Source organism: Daldinia decipiens (genome assembly GCF_022478715.1).
Source record: "Daldinia decipiens strain CBS 113046 unplaced genomic scaffold F4813scaffold_52, whole genome shotgun sequence".
Classification (NCBI taxonomy): domain Eukaryota; kingdom Fungi; phylum Ascomycota; class Sordariomycetes; order Xylariales; family Hypoxylaceae; genus Daldinia; species Daldinia decipiens.
In genome coordinates, this window is record NW_026054595.1 from 82,725 (window position 1) to 107,400 (window position 24,676).

The window sequence follows — 24,676 nt, forward strand, 5'->3', positions numbered from 1 at the left end:
ACTGAATACGAAGTCTTGCCTTTAATTCTCTCAAGACTGTACCGCCACCACGCGTGAGCGTAGGTATGTTGCTTGGTACATTACGTTCTATCGCATCATCTAAAGTTATCAAGTTATCAAGTTTATACTCGCGAGTATCAATAGGGCGCATCATAGCCAATTCGCTAGGTTAGCTATTTAGGTAGATAACATGATATGTATAACTAGCATATAAGTAATCGAGACATGGTGTTTGTCGTTGGCAAACGGAAATGAGGCTAACAATTTACAACTTATCGCAACTCACAATATATAATTATTACACACATACCCAAATAAGGTATCCCTAGGTTAGGTACCTAGATACATTAGATACGAGATCTACCTAGGACTCGAGATTTAATCCTGGTGAATAACAGAAGCGACTTCACAAACGTACAGACCGGCAGTAGCTAGGGAAACAGAAAACTCCACCTGGTACTTCCTTTGTTCACCAGGTCTAAAATTAAATTCACATATCCATCGCTCCTAACAACACTCGACCTAAACACGAATACCCTTTCTTACCTCACACAAATTCGTCTTGCGCTCCAAAGTTTCTTCGCCAAAACACATCGTCGCAAGATTACTCTATCCACCCGCGACGATGCAGTTCTCATCTATCATTACCAGTCTCATCGCAGCTGCAACTTGCATCTCTGCCCTTCCAGCGCCGCAACTGGCCAAGAGAGAAATCGGAGGCGTAAGTTCTATCCCTTGCTTCTTCCCATGCCGCGTAGAGTACCTAGATTGCTAACTCGCGAACCTCCAGGTCTTGATCTGCAATGGTGCCAATGCTACGGGCACGTGTCACTATGAGGTCTACTCGATGCACGATTGCCACGAGCTACCCGACGGCCTAATCAACAACGCCAAGACGTTCGCTCCCGATGGCGATGCTTTCTACTGCTGGCCTAAGGTGTAAGTTGCAGGATATCTCTCTCCCTCATTATCATCGCGCACTTTAGCTAACTCACTATGTAGAGGCCGTTGTGATCAGATCTGCACGTCGCCTACGGGTTGCACATTCGGTGCTGTCTCCTTCTACAACCCCATCAAATGGGATTTGTCGACCATAAAGTGGGATACTCTGATCACATCCTTCGAGTGCGCGCTCAACCAAACCACGAAGGCATAGGCGCACGAAAATATTTTGGGAAATGTTGGCAGCTCGACATGGCGCTAATGAAGCAGACAGATAGTCTGTTGTTAATATTTCCAAGTCTGGTCTCCAACACTAATGCGAAGTTCGATTGACTTTCCCGCTTATTAACGAGTTCAAACTGCCCGCCACGGAGTCTAGTCGGCATTCGGGTTCTTTTTGAAATTAGAAGCTGCCAATGACGTCGCTCAAGCGGCTTAGAATGTGGGGTAGATAAACCCGTCAGCGGGGTCTAAGGTTAGCTCTCCCCTCTTCGTCTTGACAATTCGAAACTGCCGGGGAGGAGCTTGAGGGGCACCAAAAGCACATTACCGTTACCGTTGATGCAGCAATCGCATCATACATGTAATTATTCATAATTCATAATTCACTACGCTGTACATATTGGAAGCATCGTCACATCATTAGACTTAATTGACTTCACAGACCAAAGATATTCTTCTTAGTTCCCTCGCTGTCTTTGACTTGCACATCTAACCCATTAACCTAAGAAGAAGTCATCGTATCGCACAGTGGCATTCAGACTAATCGCAACAATGGCCTTCGAAACCAAAGCCACCATCGCCAACTTCGGCGGCAAGCTGCTCAAGCTGCAACACCAGTCCTCCAGCACAGGCACTCCTATGGACGTGAACCTATTCCTACCCCCCGCCGCAGTCTCCGGGTCCAAGGTCCCCGTGCTCATCTACCTATCCGGCCTAACCTGCACGCCTCAAAACTGCACCGAGAAGGGCTTCTTCCAAGCGCACGCGGCGCGCAAGGGCATCGCGCTAGTATGGCCCGACACCTCGCCGCGCGGCGCAAACCTGCCCGGCGAGACCGAGAGCTGGGACTTCGGCGCGGGCGCGGGGTTCTACGTGGACGCGACGGCGGCGCCCTGGAGCGCGCACTACCGCATGGAGTCGTACATCGCCTCGGAACTACCCGTCGCGCTCTTCGCCGCGTTCCCGTCCGCCCTCGACGCCGAGCGCGTCAGCATCACGGGCCACAGCATGGGCGGCCACGGCGCCCTGACCCTGTTCCTCAAGAACCCCGGCAAGTACCGCAGCGTCAGCGCGTTCGCGCCCATCGCGAACCCCTCCCTGTGCCCCTGGGGCGAGAAGGCCTTCTCGGGGTACTTGGGCACCGACCGCGAGGCCTGGAAGATGCACGACGCTACGGAGCTCGTGAGGGCCTGGGCCGGCCGCGATATCAAGGCCTTGGTGGATGTGGGCACCGGGGATAACTTTTATAAGCAGGGGCAGCTGTTGCCCGAGAACTTTGAGAAGGCGGTTAAGGAGGCGGGGGTTACGGGGTTGGAGTTGAGGTACCAGCCGGTGAGGTTTTTTTCTTTTTTTCTTTTTTCTACTGTTGATTATAGATTACCTATATGATTTGTTTAAATTTTGGGCGGGTTTGAGAATGGGAATGAGAATTTAAGCTAACTACCTGTGTGTAGGACTACGATCACTCGTACTTCTTCATGTCGACGTTCGCCGAGGACCACGTCGAACATGCTGCGAAGCACCTGTTCTCGTAGGAGTATATATATTTGAATGGCTGGTTGCAATACTTGGGGTCTGATGGTAGATTGTGTATGTTTCTCTAAATTTTGGACTCACCGGGTTGGGGTGAAAAAGGAACAGAGACCATAGTATAATAGAGGTAACGGAGAAGGCAATAACAAGAATCTAAGCTGAACAAAGATGCAATTTGCCTATCATGAGACCAATGAGAACTCGTTAAAATGGGAATATATAATATATACCTTCAATATCGCCTCGCTTGAAGAATTCAAACATAATTCTTTGTTCAGATTACTTGGTATATATTGACATTTGAAGCCGCCGATATCTTCAGGCAAGAAAAAAAGACAACAGACAACAATTCGCTCCGAGTGCATCGCTAGGTCTGGACCACTCTTCTGCTTCTAGCTGTTCCTCTTTTCAACGGGGCTTAAGTTCTCCTTCTCAAGCTTACTCTTCACTTCTGCGTCCACCTCCCGCCGTATCCGATGAAAGGCGAGCTTCTCAAACCGGCTCATCCCCTTCCACCAGTGGTGGCCGGCTTCGTGTTCGCTGATACGTTCGACGAGCTCCGACGTCTGGATCCTAACATCCCGGTCCTTATGGAATAGCCCGAGGGCTATATAGAAGAGTCCCGCGTGGGACTCGGGTGCTACCGATAATAGTAGGCTGATTTCGTCATACGAGTGGACGTACTGAGCAAACGTCAAATAGATTTCTTTACTCTGTGCTGGGGTCAGACGTTGAGACCGGAGTCGGTCGTGCATATGATGTAGGTCTATCCCTTTCAGGGGCCGGATAGTATATAATTTGGCGAGGTCCTAAAACTCGTGTTAGTTGGGAAGAATCGACAGTTTAATAAAGGCTGTCTCACTTGGATATAACTGTAGTAGCTTCGAGTATTTCTCCAACCCTCGATCCTACACACGTTACCAGCAAGCTCCTTTTGCTTGGCAGCCTCGTCCGCCCATACGTACCCATGCCCGCCCGTAAGAGTTTCGAACTCGTCACCTCCGATATAAAGAGCACTAGCTCCATAAACCGTCTCTTCGAAGGCTGCGGCTATCCTGGTAAATCTGACGACCCAGTCTCTCCACTTGGCTCGAATGACTTGTTCTCCGCGTCTCGCTGTTATGCTCTTGAGTATGTCATTCATGAATATTACATCTCCAGTAAAGTCCGTGGTTGCTGTATTAGACGAGCCGCTGAGCATGTTCGCAAATGACGGGTTCTGCTGTTGAAAGTATACAAGTCCCTCGGTGACTTGCGCAGGTTCAATCTTCTCGCTAATCTTCATCCGCCCTGTCTGGAGGTCGCATAGAAGATCCCACCATTCGGGGTGCAGCTCAAAAGTTGGGTTCGTAACTCCAGCAATAAAGCCAGGAACCTTCAGCAAATCGTCAACCTTGGTGAGGTCTGTATAAGGGAATGCATGTCTAGTGAATCCCCGCAGAAGACCGCCGGACGCAAGGGCGCATGCCGCTAGGACAGCCTCTGCAACCTCCCCTGACGGCATATTATGTCCAAGAAAAATTACTCTCTTCTGGGTCAAAAGTGCATTAGCAAGTACTATTATAGGATGGGTTCCTGGGCCGTTCGTAGTTAGGTGAGTATGTATAGAAAATTGTTGTATCGACTTTGCATGCGGCTCGGAAAAGGTCTGGATGAGTTTTATAAGTGAAAAATCCCCAACTGTTTCCGGCATGATTGCTGTTGGAACCTTGACAGGGATAGGAATGCCCTTATACATGACCTTGCTCTCGAATTCGTGAGTGTCTCGTGGAACTGAGTACGCGGATTGGCCTTCGAGATGAGCTTTCGTCCCAGCTCGAGATATACCCTGTAGCTTCGGTGGACTCCTACTTGCGTCGAATGGCTCACCAAACCCCTCGGTTTTGTCCTGAGCGATTCGTCTCTGTATCATTCGTTCAAACTTTTCGACGAATAGATCTTGATTACTGCTAGCCTGCAGGAGGTATCTCTCAAGCAAGTTGAGCTTTGGCATTAGGGACAGGTCCATATTATTGACGGCTTCATAGAGCAACGCCAGCGTCTCCGGGACAGGAGATTTATAATACTCTTCAAGCGCAAGCAATAGGAGAGGCTATCATAGTTAGAGAAGTAGAACGGGATGACAAAAGGGGCACTATAGCTAACCTTATATATGTGTAGAAAGGGGTGCCGTGTACATATAGCCATCGCTTTGACTACAGCGCCTCTCTTCACGCTTTTGTCGTGTCTTGTGTAAACCAAGTTCAATACGTATATTAATGGGGGTCCCTCTCCTCCTTCAGGTTCCGAGTCGGTCGATTCATCGTCGTCCCAGTCATCATCTTCCTCATCTTCGTCTTGCTCGTCATTCGTATCGTCATTTCCGGTTATGATCCCAGCGGCCCTGTCCCTTTTTAGTTTCCTCCTCTTCCGTCGTTCTGCTTTGTCTTTTTTTTCTTCGTCGTCATCCTCTTGGGTCGTGTCCTTATGCAAGAAAAAGATAGTCCAATCTTGTGTACGCGAATGGACTTGGTCTGGTAACATAAGCTCTGCTAACATGTTTTCATCACCGGTTATCGCGACAGGGTACTGGTGCTCCATGACAGGACCTCGGTCGATGTCAAAGGAGGCAACCAAGATATACTCGACATGGTTCTCGGAGGACTCGCGAGGATACTGGGAACGTAGTTTCTTGGGAGACTGGCCATTAGGGTTAGGCCGCCTTGGCGGTGAGAGAGAAGAATGTTGTGAAGATTCGGCGGTTTGGCTCCCAAGAGATGAAGTCTTAGATTTCGAACTAGGATCTGATGTGCGGTCGTTGTTTACCATTGGGGGCTGGGGCGATCGTGGAGGTCGCGAGTGATGAGACATCTGCGAGGGCGAGCGCGACGACAGAAAGGACGAAAGCGATGTGCGATGGTTATGATTCGCGCTACCACCATTGGAGAGAGATTGGCTCGTATTTGTTCGCGAAAGATGGGGGAACGCCATTTGAGTTGATATAATTAGCAGTCGGTTATTCTCATTTGGTATGATCGTCGCGTTTGACGAGTCCGCCGCTCGGGTGGACTGCTCGAGCGTTGATCGCCGCGGTCACGACCGGGTCGCCTTAGTTTCTTTAACGGATAGTACTAGAGGTCTAAGTCTCAATGCGTCGCCAAAGTATATACAGCTTTACAACTTCGTCTCGCGACTGTGTTTAAGTCAAATTGAGGGTGAGTGCGATTCGTTAACGATTCGTTAACCCGTTGCGGGGATTTTTCGATCAGCGCCGCTGTGCCATTCGCAACTCAGGGGTCGTCGTGGGTATATGGGTATATGGGTATCTTGATATCTCGATTGGCCGTACCACCGACTGCACCGACCAAAATCAAAAATCAAACCAGATGTCGAACAATGCCAGCAATAAGAGAAACAGAAAATTGAAGTCAGAGAAAGCAACGGCCGAGACATGATCTGCTACATAGCCATCTCTTCGGAATTGTTTGAACTTAAAAGGTAGTATTTCACCCTGAGCAGGGGGAAGATGTGGGAAGAAAAGGTACGAGACGAAAGCGAAAGACGTTTCGTATCAAACCAGACCCTTGGCCTTTGGGATTTGGGATTTGGTAGGACCCCTGTAGTCATCATTATGACCAATGGTTCGCTCAGATGGACCCTAGAAGCTTTTGGGGGGAGGGGGGGTGCTAGGGGGCTAGTTCCTGTCTCCTCTTTTTAGCGTCTTCTTTAGCGCTAGAACGTAGATACATACATAGGTAGGTAGCTAGCAAAAAGGCTCTCTATCAGTTTACCTACCTACCTACCTAGGTACCTACCTACATTGGGTATTGTACATACATGCAGCATGCTGCTTGTGGCTTCCCAAAATGACCCTTAAACCCCACCAACAGCTACCAGTTTTACCATTTCAATCACCGATTCAGATCCATCATAGACCGATCAACTACAAAGTACATACATCATCTATGGGCATGTACGACATCGATAGCCCATTTTCGTAATAGGCCAGCGCCTCGTTTACTATGTACAAGAGGCAAGCTAAGCAAGGCCACAACCTATCTAAATCTACTTAAGTCAAGGATCATCCGTGCAATTCCTCTTCCGGATAACTCTATTTCTTCACTGCGACTCCTCCAGTTCACTCTAAGAAAGGTAAAAAAAATATAGTAATACTACATACATGTAGTATGCGAAGGGACCTTGTGAGCCTTTCACCTGCGCTACAATATTGCGAACTAGATTGCGCCCGATTGTGTCCAAGCGGGCTAGGCTCAAGCCAAATGTGCCGCCATGCTATTTATTGTTTAATAAAAACGGTCGGAAGCCACATATATCTGCATATGTTCTGCATGAGTTTATGCTAGATGCCCATTAGATGCAGCCACCCGCATCTATCGCCAAGCTTCCACATTCTGGCCGAGTGGTCCGATGTAGAGAAAGGAATATCTGGAGGATCTATATTACAGTCATCGGGCTAGAAATAAAAGAAAGGATTGGGCCGAATGTGCTACTTCCGAGGAATTGGGTCTATTGAGGGGGTGGGCGAGCAGATGACGTGTTGGATTTTGATATTGAAGCATCTGGATGGGTAGGCAGATTTGCTCATCGTTCTAAGTCTAAGTGACATATGAGAAGTATTTACCAACTACCTATTCATATCGTACTTACTGTGATATATAGTATACTACTTGTCCTATTAATTTATCATAAGGTAAAATGATATACGTTAAGTTGTATCGAAATAGAATATTTAAATATAATACTTTGATATTCACTACTACTTGACATGGTTTGCTGCAAGAGAATCTACGGGATATTCGCAATGATAATGGATACCCATCCTCCTTTGGGGCGATATTAATAATAAATGTATAGCGAATGACAAGATTGGGAACATAAAGTCCATTTGTATAGCTTACCAAGAGCATCAATCCTTCTTTGGCTACGTATTAGAATATAGGCTCTAATTGGTTTCGATTCTAGTTGCATATCCTATAAATTATAAATAATATGCACCCGCCTAAGCATACTAGACGTTTGAAGACTTACGTTTGGTATAACTAATCATATTAGGTACTAACCTAACGAGTTGTTAACATAAGGCCAACTAAGAAGAAAATGATTACAGATGACCTCCGTCCATTGAATGCTTATTTGGGAACCACTGAAGAACTGATATTAAAATAGTCCCTTTGTTTAGATGTTACCTATAATATATACTCGTGTCCCCATATGAAAGTACGGGACTAATAGTTAAGTAAATAAATGAAAATTATGGAACTTCTATTTTTTAATATCTACCTAGGTACTTATTGGTATTACGAAACCCCTATAACCAACACTATGCCACCATGATATATTTATAATGGTAAACTGAGCATATAGAATTAGTTAGGTATATCGATAATAGTCACTCACTTCTAACGCCCTGTAGCCAGTATCTCTCTTCTTACGCCCAGTCACGGTTTGATTACTGATTAGAAGTAGAATTGACTAGGTTAGACTTTAGAATTTGAAAGGTATTAGAGAAGATCTATCATTATCTACATCCTAACCTAGGTATGTAACCTAGGCCTTTAGCTTCAAAATTGGAGTTGGGGCTTGTAAGTTGAGTCGCGTGCATGAATCTAACTTAGTACATACCAAATCCAGTAAGTGGGTTGTGCGTTGCCCCGCAACGATCTGGCATACAGGTACAACGATACAACAAATGTTCGAGATGCGACGCGCACCCGGGCGAAACTCAAACTCAATATAATATCATTCATGCATTAAACCCTCTACGATAACTTCACCAAGTCCAATTCGAGAAGCAATTCTGTCATTTTGAAGCTTGTTGTTCAGCACGCCTCTGAGAACACTCTCTGCTTTGTTTACTTATCCAGATTGCAGCACGGCCCTGGGAAATCGGTGACAATGGTGAGTAATAGAAACCCACTTGGCAGCGGAGCTCCCTGCATCGATCGCCTCTCCTTGGTTTGTGATAGATTGGTTCAAATACTTATACCAAATACATAGGCTACACCAGCGGGTTACAAGCCATCGCCTCTCGGATACGGTTCTCCTCGAAACTCCCCTTTCCGACGACCAGAATCTCCCGCGTCACCCTCATCAATTAAATATACGACACCGACACCGTCGCCTTCAAAACCCACCGGCGTGCATACACCTTCTAGATTTGCTGCTACAGTAGAATCGCCTACCAGCTCGGACGGATTGACTCCTCGTGGATACGGTCAAACAAACGATATGCCATTCACACAATCTCTCTCTTCTCCCGTACATATATCGTCACGGACTCAAACGTCACTGCATTCTGCGGCTCAGGGGAATGCACTTTCTCAATTACAACCGGCACAGCTCCGAGTACTAAGGGATGTATTCCAGATCCTGGATAGAGACAGCGATGGTGTCGTAAATAGGGAGGATGTTGTAGACATGCTCAATCAGCTCGGTATGCCGCGTATCTCGTACCCTATGCCATTGAATATCAATACTAACATGGACGAACTTAAAGGACTGCCATCCAGCCAATCTGACGTCTCGCAATTCTTCCCATCAGCCGGTCCGCAAACGACGACCCTTGCGGTATTCCTCAACTCGATAGCTACGACACTGGCCGCGATGTCGCCGAGCACAGAATTACTATCAGCGTTCTCCGCCTTTGACGACGACGATAGCGGTCAAGTGGACTTCACCGAGCTGCGTGATGCTCTGTTACACACGGCGCCGGAATCAGGGGAGAGAGCATTGACAGCAACCGAGGTGGACAAGATCCTGCTCGGATTCAGTGGAAGAAGAGCTTTCAGCAAGAGTATGGCCGGCGGACTGAGCAAACGCGGTGAAGTATTCAAGTATCAAGAGTTCGTGAACTCCATCGTAGGTGGTAATGGATCGTCAGAGCCGAGTTCTCATGAGGCCTCTGAAGAGTGAAGTTGAAAAAACTTGATGAGAAGACCTAATTCTTGTACTATGTGCCGGAGTATGGGACGGATCGGGGTATTAGTCAGGGCTTCGTGAATAGGCATTTCTTGAGTGCTAGTGTTGTAAGGAGTTCTAGGCGGATGAATATGGCTATAACAGTTACTGCAATAGGCTACGTTGCGTTTTTAATACGAAGTGTTTTCGTATTCGGGGGCCTACAAGGCACTAGAATAGGGGGTTAGGGATTCTATTGAGACTAGACCTTGGGTTAATGTATTTCAGAGTGGTTGAGTTACCGGAAATAAAAATCGTTAGATATTAGAAAGTTGTACGTAGTCCACGCGATTGGGGTTTTATAAAGAAGTATATATAAGTTGGACTTGAAAATATCGAAGGAATGAGCGAGTATAAAACCGTACTTATCATGGCCACGCTACCTAAGGAGCCCTAGACAGAGAGACCTTACTGAATTTGGACCGGGGACATGGTCTATAGTTTGACAGGTTGCACTGTTGAACCAACAACTTACTACCAACTGCTAACTAACAAATACCAAATACCTGGGTGACACGAAACCATTTCATCCTTACCTATATTTGGTAGATCATGTGTTACGTGAGGATCGCAACTGATTCATTGTATGTACTTTAACTGACAAGGTCTGATATCGTTTGCTGTACTATGTAGTACAAACATAACGTTATCAATATCAGACCAGCCTCGCGATAAAACTACATGTTCTGATTGGTGTCTTGTAATTAGAAAATTATAGTCAATTAGAGTAAGAGAGGCGTTTACATACATGCATACATACATATAACGGATTGAGATCCACCCGGTTATCCCACGGGCCACGGAGGCCGCTAGGACACCCTATTACATAGGACACGTGAATTATCTCAACCTTGTCCCTGCATAAACTGGGTTTAGCGACAATGTTGAGCTACCCGGTTGAACAACCCGCGACCCGACAAGTTACATACGTATGTACATAGTGGCAGCTGTGTGGCAGGCCAACTTGATAACCTACTACATCTATATTACATAGTTTTATGGCTATGAGGTAGGTATACATATAATAGCATTTGCTATTGCGTCAACGGCTGGAGTTGAAACAAATCCACAAATCCACAAACCCACAGTAAGAGGAATAAGGACAGACTCGGTTACGGTCACGACTTGGCGGCTTGGCAAGTTCAAAGTCCCAATGCTTTCATGATACTGCCTACGGTCATGACGGTATCTTCCCTCTTCCCGCTGGCCCAAGCGCCCTAATACTTGAGACTCTCATATCAGATTTGTACCTTCCCCATAGAAGCTTCGAGAATTGGTTGAAGGGAAAGGGGTCCATTGGCTGGGGGAGAGTGGGCTGGGTTGTTTGGCTGCAGGGTCTTCTGCCGCCCTCGGAACGATCCTTGCGACCCTTGTCTGTCTTTTCATCTCGGCTTACCAGGATTGACGTCTCCGCGCACAGTGGTACAGTATGTAATAACAGCAGGTCTTAACGAGCCGCCAACGATGATATCAATTTGAGGTTTGATGAGACTCATATCAGAGGAGATAAACGCTGGAGAAAAGAGGCAGGATGGCAGGAGAGTTTCAAGACCGACGCAGAAGACAGAATGTCAGTCTGTTGCCAGAGCGAGCGTTGCAATTTACAAGCACAACGCATTGTTCAGCCTTTCCAATTCTAAGTGTGATGATGGCGATTGGCTTGGTAGGATGCTACGTGAGCAAGCGTTGCGGAGATATATAACCATTCAGAATGCCGGACTTGTGTGGTAAACGCTGAACAACTTGTAAACAAACCCATGCCCCTCATTTTGGGTTATTGGCCAACCGAATTCGGCCCCTCGAAGAATTGATCAACATGTATGGATATTGGTTAGAATTATAGAATAACAGTGCAGGTGGTTGATGTTGTTGAAAGATAGTGGTAGACCTAGTGGTTGCTGGCAGGATGCAGGCAACGGGTAGGAGTTACTACGTAGTAGCATGTTGTAGCGGGGTGGCTGGAGATTTCTAGAGTCCCGGTCATTGGAAAGTTGCTACTACTATTGATGTATGTATGTATGTATGTATATATTGTACATAGACGCTAGACACCAGACGGACATCCATTATGGATAACATCAATTAGGTACATGCATAATGTACATACATACATACATATGTACATACATACATAGTGTATGTATACATACCTGGCCTAACCTTACCTAACAGAGGTAGCGATATACATGACATAGTACATTCATATACGTAACGATGCCGGGCTAAGGCATATTCAGTAGAAAATGTACTAATAACCTCTGGTCAATGCACCGACCCGCTGACTGACCAAGTATTCGGGACTTCTTTTTTCTGGGTGCTTCTCCAAATTTCACAAATTTCAAATACCAGCCTGACGATTCTTGTTCTTATTCAATAGACGCAAGCACATCACTATCTGCTTTTGTGCAAGTTGGCTGTGCGAGAAGGCGAAGGTACCGTGCTGTCCCTGCACATTGGAAAAAAGTCTCGACAGGCTGATAAATCGTATCTTCCTTATTGTCATCTTTCACAATTCTTACATCTTAAACCATCTTTGGTTTTGACCGTCCCTTATAACCTTTTAACCTTCTTTCGTCACCGCTGCGCTTTCCCACAAACGCGGCCTCCCTAGTGCCCCTCAAACTTATTCGGGGATCTTCTAGTCACTCACTTACATTGAGGTTTAACCATTGTTGTCCTCCCAGCTCAGGCCTTCCGCCCCAGTTCGACCGAAAAACGAGAGAAAAAAGGGTGAACCAAAGAAAAGGTCCCTTTTCTCCTGCAGCCTGCGACTCGACCAGAGTTGGCTAGTATCCAAAGGGAAGGGCTAGCACGGCGGTGTGTCTTACAAGTCGGAATCACAGCGTAAGTGGTTTTATTCTTATTTTTAAAGCAGCATTTCATGCCGAATCCACTAGCAGTTGGACAGTCCAGGAACGCACCACTGAGAGCGCTGTGGTTCTTTGCATGTCAAACGTCAATTGGCATACGTAAACTTGGTGTTGCGAAATACGGATGAAACTTTATTTTTAATATTTTTTCTTATTTCTTATTTCTTATTTCTTGTCTTTGGGGAATTAACTAACCATTTTTTATTTCTTCGCACTAGAACCTACTAGGATCCAGCATCAAGCAGAAGGTTGTCGAACAGCGGAAAGAGCGTTTGAAGCGGGAACCATAGCGATTTATTATTACCTTGTCTTAGGTAATAATAGAGGTGTGGGAACTTTTTTTTTTTAATCTACGTACCGCGCTTGACTAAAGCCGAAAACCTCCATTCCAAATGAAGGGCTTATTCAACTCGAAAAAATCCCCAAAGAAACAAACTGCAGGCGATAGCAGCGAATCTCACCACTCCCCCAATTACCAGGACAAGCCACAGCCTCAAATTCCTCGCTCAGAGCAAACTTCTTCAGCTGCAAAGCCTTCCATCAGCTCTACTAGATCGTCCCCCACCAAAAAGCCCTTGCGCCCCGCATCGCCTTCCCAGAGGGAGCAGCCTAAATCGCGAACTTCTCGCTCTTTTGCGAGACATCCTAGCGACCAGGGCTCTTCTTCGAGGAGAAGCAAAATCGATAACGATATCCATCCTCTAAATTTGCCTCCCGAGGAGCTCAAGCGCTTATCTGCTCAGTATAATATGAACAGTAGGAATTCCGTCGACAAGATGGATCTCGACAAAGATACCCCGGCCGTACCTCCGACCTCGCCACCTCCCCTACAAACCCAATCTTTTACTATTCCTGTAAACCCTTCTCCTACGAATGGAGTGAAGAAGGATGCGAACGAGGAGACAGAAGGCCCGGCTCCTCCGCCTCATAGGTCGAACCCTTCTAGTCCGGTTCCTACAGATGCGGAAACGGCCGAGGCTCACAAGGCTGACGGAAATAGATTCTTCAAGCAGAAGGATTATGCACGAGCAATTGCCGAGTACACGAGTGGTATGCTCTTGCGAAGTCACCTATTGCGCGTTTGAAAACTGACACATATACTAGCTATCCAGCTTATGCCTAACGAACCTACATACCTTAGCAACCGTGCCGCGGCTCTCATGTCTGACCGCCAATATGAGGCCGCTCTAGACGACTGTATTCGAGCTGTAGACTTAGACCCCCATAACCCGAAGTACCTGTTACGTTTGGCTCGGATTTACACTAGTTTAGGACGTCCTGAGGAGGCAATGACCACTTTTGGGCGTATTCAACCTCCTGCTTCTGCCAAGGATATGGCTGCCGCTAGGGAAATGCAGCATCACGTCAGAGCAGCCCAGGATGCCCTTGACCGTGGCACAAGTGGCTCTATGGTTTTACACGCTCTGGATCAGGCTGAGAAGTTGCTTGGCCATGGAGCGAGCAAACCTAGAAAATGGCAACTGATGCGAGGCAACGCATATCTCAAAATGGGAGGTGCTAACTCCTTGGGAGAAGCGCAGAATGTAGCAATGTCAATTCTAAGGCAAAACAATCTGGACCCGGAAGCATTGGTGCTACGAGGACGTGCACTGTATGCCCAAGGAGAGAATGATAAGGCTATCACGCATTTCCGGAAGGCGTTAAGTTGTGATCCCGACTTTAAGGAGGGTGTGAAATGGCTTAGAATCGTCCAGAGGCTGGACAGGATGAAGGAGGAGGGCAATACGGAGTATAAGGCTGGACGATGGCAAGCTGCTTTCGACAAGTACTCAGCTGCTCTAGAGGTTGATCCCGCTAACCGAGGCACCAACTCGAAACTCTACCAAAACCGGGCCCTCTGCCGACTTAAGCTAAAGCAATTCGCCGAAGCGATTGCCGATTGCGACCGAGCTTTCAACTTGGACCCTTCGTATATCAAAGCCCGAAAGACGAAGGCTAACGCGCTGGGTCAAGCGGAGCGGTGGGAGGATGCCGTTCGCGAGTGGAAGTCGATCCAGGAGTTAGATCCCGAAGACCGAAGCATCGTCAAGGAAATTCGCAGGGCGGAGCTGGAGCTTAAGAAGAGCCAACGGAAAGACTATTACAAGATTCTCGGTGTTGGTAAAGATGCCGACGAGTCTGCTATCAAGAAAGCTTATCGCAAGCTTGCCATCAGGCACCATCCGGACAAGAACCCCAACGACGACGCGGCCGCTGAACGTTTCAAGGATATTGGCGAAGCTTACGAGACCTTGAGCGACCCTCAGTACGTATCAGCCCCTTATTTCTAATATTTCTTTTACTAATTATCTCGTAGAAAGCGTGCTCGCTACGATAGCGGAGACGATCTAATTGACCCCTCCGACATGTATGGCGGTGGCATGGGTGGTGGTATGGGCGGCGGCATCGACCCGGAGATCCTCTTCAGTATGATGAACGGCGGTGGCTCCTTCGGCGGCGCACAAGGCTTTGGCGGCGGCGGTTATGGTGGTCGCTCGCGTCCTCAGGGTTTCCCAAGTGGATTCCACTTCGGTTGACAATCCAGGCCTGGAGAGGATATCGATGGCGATTCTGATTATGATCGAGACGTTAGCTCCGAGAATGAGCGAGCACCTTGGGGCCAATTTGAGCAGGGATTTTCCCATGGCGTGACTTTAGACGAGAGGATTACTCAATTCCGCTGGTCCTTGATAGCAATGGCGTGCGCGTTCGTGTTCCTCCCGTTGGAATTGGCCACGACGTTGCTTGTGTTGTATATCTGCGGTGTGTTAGCAAGGTCATCGGGCACGATACGCGGGATCCTGTAAAGAAGTAGGGACTTAGGGATAGACGCTTCATCATCGCCGGCGTTAGGGGGGGTCACATTGAAAGCCATTTACGTGGTGTCCTATCTCAGATGCCTTAGAGAATGGGCGACCACTTAGGACAACAGCATAGGAACGAGCAAGGGTCTGCTCGCAAAAAAAAAACACAGAACTAATGATAGACACCTCAATGAATAGGTATGAACCGGATCACTTTGTTTGTTTTTATACGATGCATTTACTTTTTATATTTTTCTGTTTGGTGTACCTATATGAAATCTCAATGCCAGCGCGTTACGATAGATGCATTTCGATGTTTTGAATTCCATCATTAGATACCCGCTTTAACAGTATGTAGTACATGTGATATTACCTACAGTTAAGTTTAGAATACCTACATAGACGTACATACCATACATAATTGTATCCCTTGTATCCCTTGTATCCTGTTGGCCGGTAGCCAAGCCAGGCTTTGGAGAAGGTCCGGCTGCCGGGGCTAAAATAGGATGTTACCTTTTTAAGATGCCACCTGCATCGCATATAGGTACAAACCTACAAACCTACATACGTATCACCGAAGCTACTTCCAACTTCAACTTCAACTTCAACTTGTTAGCTGAGGTTCCTCAGCAACATTATTTATAATTGTTATCTACTTTATATATATAAAAATGTAACCTCATTCGTTGTAACATAGTGTATTACGATATAGTATACTAAACCCAATCGACTAACCTCGACATTTCCGAGCCTCCCTCCACACCAACTCGCGCGCGCGCAACCAACCTCGGCCGACCCCTCCGTAACCCCCAGCACCTATCCGCCACCAATCTCACCAGCATCACCAGCATCACCACCAACACCAACCAGCCCAGGGAATCTTTGCACCATGGCGCGCTCTCGCATTCTCTGGCGTTTCTTACCCTTCAGCCGCACGGCGACGCCGCTGCAGGCTACGACGTATCTCCTCGGCATCGCGCTCTTCAGCATTTCCTTCCTCGTCTTCCTCAACTCGGCCGTCTCGTTCGTCATCACGGACCTGCTGGGCGTGAAGACGGGCGTGGGCGATATCGTCGGCACCCTGGGCTTCGTCGACGAGGTGGTTGCGCTTGTGGCTTGCCCGGCTTGGGGCCTGGTTAGCGATCGTCTGGGCGTGCGCTGGGTCGCCGTCTTGGGGTACGGTATCATTGCTATTAGTCTGTTCTGCTTCGTCCAGGCCCGCGATGTTTATCCTAGCTTGGTCATTGCGCGGATTGCGTTTGCGCTGGGCGCTACGGCCGCGGCGACTATGGTTACGGCTATTTTGCCCGTGCTTACGAATGACGAGAAGGTGGATGCGGATGGCGAGGATAGTTATGATGGAGAGGACGGGGAGAATGGGGATTCTGCAAGCGTTGGTAGTTCGGCCTCGAGCCGGAAGTCGAGTCATCATCAGAGGGATAGCGTGGCTATGAGTCTTGAGAGCGACGCTACGATTACCCCGGAGATTTTTACCCAGAACTTATCGCGTAATCGGAGGGGCAGCGATGATTCGGGGGGCTCTTCTGACACATATGGTAGCGTTGAGAGTAAAGGTGGCAGACCATCAGCTCTCGCAGGATATGTAGGCTTGTTTACAGGCTGCGGAGCTTTAGTCGCTCTATCTCTTTTCCTACCGCTGCCGACCCGATTTTCCAGGAAAGAGGGCGTTACGCCCGCTCAGGCCATCACGCATAGTTTCTATGTAGTTGGCGCCGTCGCATTAGTCGTAGCCGTCTTCGTATTCTTCGGCCTCCGCGGTCTACACGGCGAGGAAGGCAAGGGCTGGCGCATGCTTCTTGATCTGCGCAGGCCGCAAGACGCCATGGGGCCTAATGGTTCCCCTGCAGGGATTTCTTCTTCGTCACCTAGACCGGTACCATATCGTAAGCTTTTGATCTCATCGCTTCGTCTCGGTGCGACAGACCCGCATATTGCATTAGGATATTTGGGGGGCTTCGTGGCGCGAGCGAGCACTGTCGCTATCTCGCTTTTCATACCGCTCTACGTGAACGTATTCTTCATCGGCAACGGGTACTGTCGTGGCTCACCGAATGACCCGTCGCCCGACCTCAAAAAGGAATGTCGCGCCGCGTATGTCTTAGCCTCGATTTTGACCGGTGTCGCGCAACTTGCCGCCCTACTTTGCGCGCCTATATTTGGGTATGTCAGCAGGAAGAGCAACGGGGTTAATCTACCCCTTGTATTCGCCTCCCTACTTGGTGTCGTGGGATGGATCGCGCTCCCGCGACTCCAGAGCCCCGAGTACGCAAATGTGAGCGACCGCGGCGGAAGTCCGGTTGTCTTTTTGGTGATGATACTCGTCGGCATTAGCCAGATCGGTGCCATTGTGTGTAGTCTTGGGTCCCTAGGCCGTGGTGTTCTGGCTGCCGACGTACCTGTCGTATCTAATGACGAGGAAGGGAATAGGATCTCACAGTCCAACGACGCTGAGACAGACGCCCTGTTAGGACAGGATGCTGGTGGAAGTAGTAGCAGTAATATTAGTCCCCGACGAAAGGAGAGGGTACTAGTATCCCGCGTGCAACTTAAGGGCTCTATCGCGGGCGTGTACTCGTGGTGCGGCGGCGCTGCAATTCTACTCCTGACTAAACTTGGGGGCTACCTCTTCGACGTGGCATCCCGCGGGGCCCCGTTCTACATGATGGCTATCTTTAACGGCATATTGTTTGTCGCGAGCATAGCCATTGGGGTCGTCGTAAGGAGACGTAGAAGCACGAGTAGGTCGTCGAGTTCTTGAAATGGGATAGTTGTAGGATTGAAAAGAGTGGAAACGGAAAAGGGATAAGTATAATCCCTGTGAAACTTTTGCTATATAGTAACGTGGTGAGATGAACGGACACGAGTGCGAGTGAGACGGTTTTCTCGCATTGTAAAATAATCACGGCGGTAAAATTGTTTAATATACTCGTCCTAGTGTTTGATTTGATTTCGCCTCGTGGTTAGTTAATTAAGTTGTTCATCCCCATGACTCTAAAATGGGAATCAGTTTCGGCTTTAGATTTCGTTTGCGGTAAGATTTCATATAACAGGTGGTCAGCAGGTCTTAAGAAGTGGTTAGATATTTTTTCCCAACAAACTAGTAGTACGGAAGCGATATGAGTGCTGAGGGTAGAGTACGATTATTGGAACTGTATGGGATGGAATGCTCTATCAAGGAGTGATATAGCTCTAAGTAGAACAGTCCCTAAGCATATCTCAAAACCTCAAAAGATCAATATGTAATTATGTTACGGATACCCTTCGCTTTTCTCTGTTCCCAGTCCATATAAGTAATAGCCCATCTCTCACGCATGCTAACTAGCTAACCCAACGCAGCCGGCTGGTTCAGAGCCATCCTCTTAGCGACTGATCCATACTTAGCCTGCCAGGCATAGAAATACACCAGCGCAGCAAACGGCTGGCCTAAGATCGTGAACGAGACCCAGAAGATGCAATTGCCGATGAGTCGGCCATGCGGGCCCTTCATCTTCGAGAACGGCCGCGTGAACCAGATCAGCGGGATCTGGACGATCATCCCCAGAAAGGCGACTCCTGGTACTGGGTTAGCACGATCTTCGCTTGAAGTTTCGAATTGTGAAGAAAGGGCAAATGGCATACCTATGGGATTCTTGGTTGGGATACCGACTAGAAGCTCGTGTAGTATAGCCGAGACGAAGAACACGGCGATACCGGCTAACTGCATGCTCCAGCCCCTGCCTATCAAGGGCGAGAAGATGTGCCTCTTCATGAACTGATAGACGGGCTTGTTCCAGAGCCGCCAGTAATCTCCCAGGCCAGCCGAGTTCCACCAGTCGTCGTAGAAAGAGCGGTCCCCGAATCGCATGATCTCTGCCAGGGCGTTGAGCGCCGATTGGAACAGAGCAAAGAAGCCGGCCAGCCAGATGACAAGCGAGATTGTGGACAGCTTTAGAAGCCGCTCGACAATCGATACCAGGTCCAGGTGGTCTATCTTGTCAAGTGAGTTCCATAGGACCGGGGCTGCGTACTGGGCGCTGCAGAACCATATGAAGACGCTCAGACAAACCAATTCGCTGAGTCGCTTGAGGACGAAGAGCCATCTAATGTTTTCTGATCGAGGGTATACTGGCTGGTAGACGAGTGTCGGGGCCCACCAGAAGTAGGTCAGATTGCTCATCGTGATATTCTGGGGATATGGGCATTGTGCATATAGTTCGGGAAGGATACCCAACTCGCCTTTGACTGGGTGGAGATACGCGTGGCGAAGATCCCTGTTCGTAAGCGCATACGACAAGACCTTCATGCAGACGATGATGACATGAAGCTCCGTTATCGTACCAATCAGGGGGTGGTAGATGTGGAAATAGACGACCCAGCTGTGGAAAGCCAGAGCAAGAGTGGCGTTCAGGAGATGAGCAGTCCTAATGATCTTCCATTTCGACTCGAAGCTGGCCTGTTGGTCTTCCGTCGGGCTTGCGGTTCCTCCTTTGCTAGCAGATTGGGCTCGCGAGATCCGAGCCTGCTTAGCGGCGTACCATTCGAACGAGTAGGCGATGAAGAGGTGGCAAGGAACTAGTATATAGAGCAGAAAGCCCAGGAGGACATCCTGACGGCGGAAATCGTGGCACGTTATACATATCAGGTTCCCGTACTACGGTTTATGTAAGTGGGTGCTCGACCAGTGATATCCGGCTGTTTGCTAACCTTTTGCATGTTCTCTATTACCAATCGTAGATTTCCAACCACTGGAAAGAGTTAGTATATTTCCCATCTCTCGGGTAAGACAGCTGAGAAGTTATACCTAGCACGATAACCATCAGATTCCTAAACCCTAGGAAACTCGGAGTGGCCGTTGTGTCATGGCTTAGTGTAGACGGTCTCGACTCGGAGTGAATCGCGGTAACATGTCTATATTTCCTAAAAGCATAAGACTTCCTTTCTCCATTTGTACGTTCATTGGGGGCCTCGGCTGTGGCGCTGGGCTCTTTCGTAGTGTCGTTTCGTCGAGCAGTTGCTGTGCCCGTGGGGGCCTCGAGACTTGTAGTAGTAGCCGAGTCCATGATGGGTCTTGTATGATCGTAATGGATTACGTCTATGCTAGTAATGAGGTTTCGATGTAAGGGCACACCTAGGAGTTCTCAGGAGAAAGCTTCAGAACAGTTGGGGAGCTGACGGGAACTGGTAGCTACAGAGTTATCAGCGAGAGTTTCACAGAAATCTGGCCCAGGCCCTGTCCTATAGCCTCGAACTGATAGCGCCGCCTCAACATAAGCGTAATCCTTTGTGAGAATGGCTAAGACATGGTCCTAGTTGAAATTCATATCGCAATGCGGTTTCGGCCTGGCATGTATAAGAGCAAGGGTGATGTAATACCTTGGATATGAGGAGATGGCTCCGTTACGCATATGTACCTAGATAATACCTAAAGAGGGGAATGTGGCATCTTCCAGTCTCTTGTCGAATCGAATAGATCAATTGGAATAGTCACAAATGTGAAAGGTGATAATATGTAACTAGAGAAAGATGTATGTAGGTCCAATTAAAGACATGCCATGATTAATATTTGAAGGCAGACCACGGAGTCCCTGGTCGAACCTTGAGCCTATTTTAATCCTCCAAGAGAAAATCGTACCGAGCTGCGAGTGAACCAATGAGTATCGCCATTATTGCATCAGAAACCCTGTCGATCAAGGTCTGTGGGGACAGGTATTCTTTGTGATTGGATCGTATCTCTGTATATACGTATGTAGGTATATACAAAATAGAAGGATCGTATAAGAAATGAATAACAGGTAGTTACACAAACAAGAAAGAGAAGATCATAAAAGAGAAGAAAAATTAGTCGGCCCAGAGCTGGGGTCTAGGATAGACAACGTTGATGTAACATCAATTGACATGTGAAAGAAAGAAGGAAATTCATTCTCGTCAGTTTGGTAAGACAGGCGAATGCCAAATTCGTAGCTGGCAAGTACAAGTTCCGAGACTTCCATCAGTGGAAATGAAGATGCCCCACTAAAAGTAGCTATGTAGCTACATTAGGTAGGTACCTAGGTACTCTTTGAACGGATTAGCCCACTGTGGCTCAACTAGCTTCAGCCGCAGCCTTCCATTGAGGCGCAAGCTTCCCTTGTCGAAATTACCTGCAGATGGACGTTCATTGTTCGCGTCCTTAGGTCCTTAGGTCCTTAGGTAGTCCCTTTCATCCCAAGCTCACCCAAGCTCACCCAATCATCAATAATTTTAATCGACCACGACACATACCTCTAAATACCGAGTCCAGTTAATCTGTTCTTAATATTTGATTTCCTACACGAATGTAGCTATAGCCGACTATGGCATACGATCCCCGTGGCGATCATGGCGCGCCGGGCGGAGGTCATGAAGCTGGCAACTTTTCAAGGGCTAGAGGTCGACGTGAGTATTTTGATAGTAGATTACGATTCCTCTCAAGCCATGGGTGTCCCTCGTTTGAGGCGTTTCATATTTGATGACCTCTGTTAAGGCTTAAATGGGTGTTTGATTTGACTCTCCGACACGTCTTTTGAGCCTACTCATTTTCATCTATGTCCATTGGTGTATTAATGCTTTGCCGTAGGCCCTGTCACCGATTATGGCTCTACAGTTGCCCATTGGATGCGCAATCGCCAGCCGCGATTCAAAGGCGCCTTTAGAGGCGAGGTTGAACGGCCTAGTGCTAGCTACATCGTCGACGTGAGTTCAACACAAATGAGACTTTGTTAAATAAACTAAACCATATCTAGATGCTCCCACCCCTGGCAAGAGTTACTAATCCCGCCGACTCTGTCCCTACAAAACATCTTCATTCATCGTTGAATAAAATTAAACACCCAGTCAATGTTGTACGATGGACTCCGGAAGGCCGTCGATTATTAACTGCCTCAAGCAGTGGCGAGTTTACGCTATGGAACGGTACTGGATTCAACTTTGAGACCATCATGCAAGCTCACGATGTTGCTATCCGGGCCTTAGCTTACTCGCATAGTGACGACTGGTTAATATCAGCTGATCACGACGGTATTATCAAGTACTGGCAGCCTAATTTTAACAACGTGCAAGTGATCCAGGGCCATCACGACCCTATTCGAGATCTTGCTTTCAGCCCTAACGATTCCAAATTTGTTACGGCATCTGATGACTCCTCTCTCAAGATCTTTGATTTTGCTGGTGGTGTTGCCGAGTCAACACTACAAGGCCATGGCTGGGACGCTAAAAGTTGCGACTGGCATCCTACAAAAGGACTGATCGTTTCGGGATCAAAGGACCATCTAGTCAAGCTCTGGGACCCCAGAACCCAGCGTTGCCTGACCACTCTCCATGGCCATAAGAATACCATTACTAAGACATCATTCGAGCGTGTCATGGGCTGGTGTCTTGCGACTTCAGCGCGAGACCAAACAGCGAGAATATTTGATATACGAATGATGCGAGATATCTGTCTTCTTAGAGGTCACGAGAAAGATATTTCAACGCTTGCTTGGCATCCAATTCACTCGAATCTACTCAGCACCGGAGGTAACGAAGGTTCTTTATTCCATTATATACTAGATGAACCGAACACCCCGGCGGGGCAGGCCATCAGCACGGCAGTTTACGAGAGCCCAGATCCGTTGACAGCACCTGCGCAGTCCATATATCCAATGCACAAGGTCCCCTATGCTCATGACTTCGCAATCTGGTCCCTTGACTGGCATCCTCTCGGCCACATCTTAGCTTCGGGCTCAAACGATCGTATCACTCGGTTCTGGTCTCGTGCTCGGCCTGGCGAGACAGATATCTTTCAAGATAGATATCATATCGGCGAGACAGCTGCGGAAGCTCAAGGAACTTGGGATCGACGCGGCGGTCGTCGTCAACGTCAAGAGGAAGAAGAACAGGAGCTTGAGGATGAAGCAGAAGGTTTGGTTGATCAGAAGATGCCGCTTAGGCAGCCGGCATCTGCTTTCCCAGGTCTTCCCGGTCTCTCTTTGCCAGCTAACGGAATTCCACCTCCGCCTCCTCAAATCCCCGGAGTCGGTGCTATGTCTGCGCCAACTACAGTACCACCTCTACCGTTCCCAATCCCTGGCGCGGTTGGTGCTCCACCTCCACCGCTCCCGGGTGGTTTGGATCCGAATAACCCAGCCGACTTTGCCAAGATAGCGGAGATGATGCAAAAAGCCGGCTTACCTCCTCCCCCACCTCCCAACATGCTCCCACCGGGTTTATTTCCGCCTCCGAATTTCCCAATGCCACCCGGGTTTCCGCCCCCTCCACCTTTTTCACAGGCAAGTGTTGATATGCAAGGTACCGATAGCAATGGTCGGAGAAGAGCACCCCTCCCTAGTCAGGAAGAAAGCCTACGAATGGAACAGAAAAAGGGGAATTATACTAGAGTGCGTTAGTGACCATCGAACTCTATCCTAACACCTTATAAAAACCTACTTCTATAATTTCTACCGTGTTCAGTTGATCAGGGCATCCCGCTCGAGCGGGCCAGACATTTCATTAGTCGACAAAAGGCGACGGCCCAATTCGACAAGTATGGACGAGAAAGAGCTCATTCCCAGCGGAGCGGGTAGAAGCAAATGCATGCAAGGAACACGGAAGGATGGTAGGACGTCAAGCCGTTAATCTGACCAGTTTAGAAAAGGTCAGTATTTTAACTGAGGAGGTCGGGGTCAATGGATAAGGCAATTTTCTTCTTTGTTCGAGGACGTACCGATCTAATGATGTACAATTGACAACATTACTGCATGTTTCGGGAGTAGAGCGTGTACGATGAGCATGGACGATGCCCCTTGGCCAAAAGGGCGGATACCCCAGGCGTTGAAGGCGTTGTTAGGGGAGTTTAGCTAGGTTGCGAAAGGAATGGCAATAAATTTCAAGATAACACATATCTATATCCATCTGTGCCTCATTGACATGGCTAGGTTAGCCTAGATGTGATGGTAGTGCTAATTCTAAGTCTTGGAGGTGTTCTTATGCTCTTATTTATTAACATGAAACTTTACAATATTCTCAGATGCATCGGATGATGCATTGGTGCATGCCCCTGAAGTACGATAGACTGTGGTTTAGGTTCAGTTTGGATATAAAATATTATACTATTCTAAGTTATGCTATACTATGCTATGCTATACTATCTATTCCTCACCATAGCCCAACCTGCTACCTGCCATTTGCCAAAAGGGGGACGTGTATTTGGTTTCCTCGTTAAAGTTGATGTATAGAAAGCAGTAACTAAGCTATTAGAATGAATCAATCCTCAAAACGCCACAACTCACCCTATCCCAGGAGAAGGGGAGGAAAATGCAAATGCAATGATCTCGGTAGAACCGTGCGTCCCAA

At 47.9% G+C, this 24,676-nt stretch overlaps 8 protein-coding genes across 8 annotated transcripts; 6 read left to right on the forward strand and 2 right to left on the reverse strand.

Moving 5' to 3' along the window:
- Nucleotides 1-297: 297 nt before the first annotated feature.
- F4813DRAFT_279501 (uncharacterized protein) lies at nucleotides 298-1,309 on the forward strand. The gene is made up of 3 exons (XM_049240468.1): nucleotides 298-721; nucleotides 791-939; nucleotides 1,003-1,309. The coding sequence occupies exons 1-3, from the start codon at nucleotides 626-628 to the stop codon at nucleotides 1,154-1,156; spliced, it is 399 nt and encodes a 132-aa protein (XP_049095129.1). The 5' UTR covers nucleotides 298-625; the 3' UTR covers nucleotides 1,157-1,309.
- F4813DRAFT_279433 (putative esterase) lies at nucleotides 1,309-2,789 on the forward strand. Its single transcript, XM_049240467.1, has 3 exons — nucleotides 1,309-1,417; nucleotides 1,675-2,496; nucleotides 2,619-2,789. Exons 2-3 carry the CDS (start codon nucleotides 1,717-1,719, stop codon nucleotides 2,697-2,699), a joined length of 861 nt encoding a protein of 286 aa, XP_049095130.1. The 5' UTR covers nucleotides 1,309-1,417; nucleotides 1,675-1,716; the 3' UTR covers nucleotides 2,700-2,789.
- A 300-nt stretch (nucleotides 2,790-3,089) lies between these two features.
- On the reverse strand, nucleotides 3,090-5,547 carry F4813DRAFT_383471 (spindle pole body interacting protein; the record flags this gene model as incomplete). The annotated part of the gene is made up of 3 exons (XM_049245946.1): nucleotides 3,090-3,506; nucleotides 3,560-4,789; nucleotides 4,843-5,547. The coding sequence occupies 3 exons, from the start codon at nucleotides 5,545-5,547 to the stop codon at nucleotides 3,090-3,092; spliced, it is 2,352 nt and encodes a 783-aa protein (XP_049095131.1).
- A 2,840-nt stretch (nucleotides 5,548-8,387) lies between these two features.
- Nucleotides 8,388-10,220, forward strand: F4813DRAFT_375665 (EF-hand). Its single transcript, XM_049245035.1, has 3 exons — nucleotides 8,388-8,595; nucleotides 8,695-9,130; nucleotides 9,194-10,220. The coding sequence occupies exons 1-3, from the start codon at nucleotides 8,593-8,595 to the stop codon at nucleotides 9,607-9,609; spliced, it is 855 nt and encodes a 284-aa protein (XP_049095132.1). The 5' UTR covers nucleotides 8,388-8,592; the 3' UTR covers nucleotides 9,610-10,220.
- A 2,696-nt stretch (nucleotides 10,221-12,916) lies between these two features.
- F4813DRAFT_400300 (uncharacterized protein) lies at nucleotides 12,917-15,421 on the forward strand (the record flags this gene model as incomplete). The annotated part of the gene is made up of 3 exons (XM_049248255.1): nucleotides 12,917-13,574; nucleotides 13,629-14,790; nucleotides 14,842-15,421. 3 exons carry the CDS (start codon nucleotides 12,917-12,919, stop codon nucleotides 15,059-15,061), a joined length of 2,040 nt encoding a protein of 679 aa, XP_049095133.1. The 3' UTR covers nucleotides 15,062-15,421.
- Nucleotides 15,422-16,095: 674 nt separating this feature from the next.
- Nucleotides 16,096-18,389, forward strand: F4813DRAFT_279654 (uncharacterized protein). Its single transcript, XM_049240469.1, has one exon. It carries the CDS (start codon nucleotides 16,218-16,220, stop codon nucleotides 18,105-18,107), a length of 1,890 nt encoding a protein of 629 aa, XP_049095134.1. The 5' UTR covers nucleotides 16,096-16,217; the 3' UTR covers nucleotides 18,108-18,389.
- Nucleotides 18,390-20,767, reverse strand: F4813DRAFT_279663 (MBOAT, membrane-bound O-acyltransferase family-domain-containing protein). Its single transcript, XM_049240470.1, has 4 exons — nucleotides 20,130-20,767; nucleotides 20,033-20,073; nucleotides 18,968-19,979; nucleotides 18,390-18,901 (listed from the first exon to the last, which is right to left on the reverse strand). The coding sequence occupies exons 1-4, from the start codon at nucleotides 20,386-20,388 to the stop codon at nucleotides 18,672-18,674; spliced, it is 1,542 nt and encodes a 513-aa protein (XP_049095135.1). The 5' UTR covers nucleotides 20,389-20,767; the 3' UTR covers nucleotides 18,390-18,671.
- A 717-nt stretch (nucleotides 20,768-21,484) lies between these two features.
- F4813DRAFT_375673 (WD40 repeat-like protein) lies at nucleotides 21,485-24,323 on the forward strand. Its single transcript, XM_049245036.1, has 2 exons — nucleotides 21,485-22,039; nucleotides 22,090-24,323. The coding sequence occupies exons 1-2, from the start codon at nucleotides 21,962-21,964 to the stop codon at nucleotides 23,728-23,730; spliced, it is 1,719 nt and encodes a 572-aa protein (XP_049095136.1). The 5' UTR covers nucleotides 21,485-21,961; the 3' UTR covers nucleotides 23,731-24,323.
- The last annotated feature ends 353 nt before the right edge of the window (nucleotides 24,324-24,676 follow it).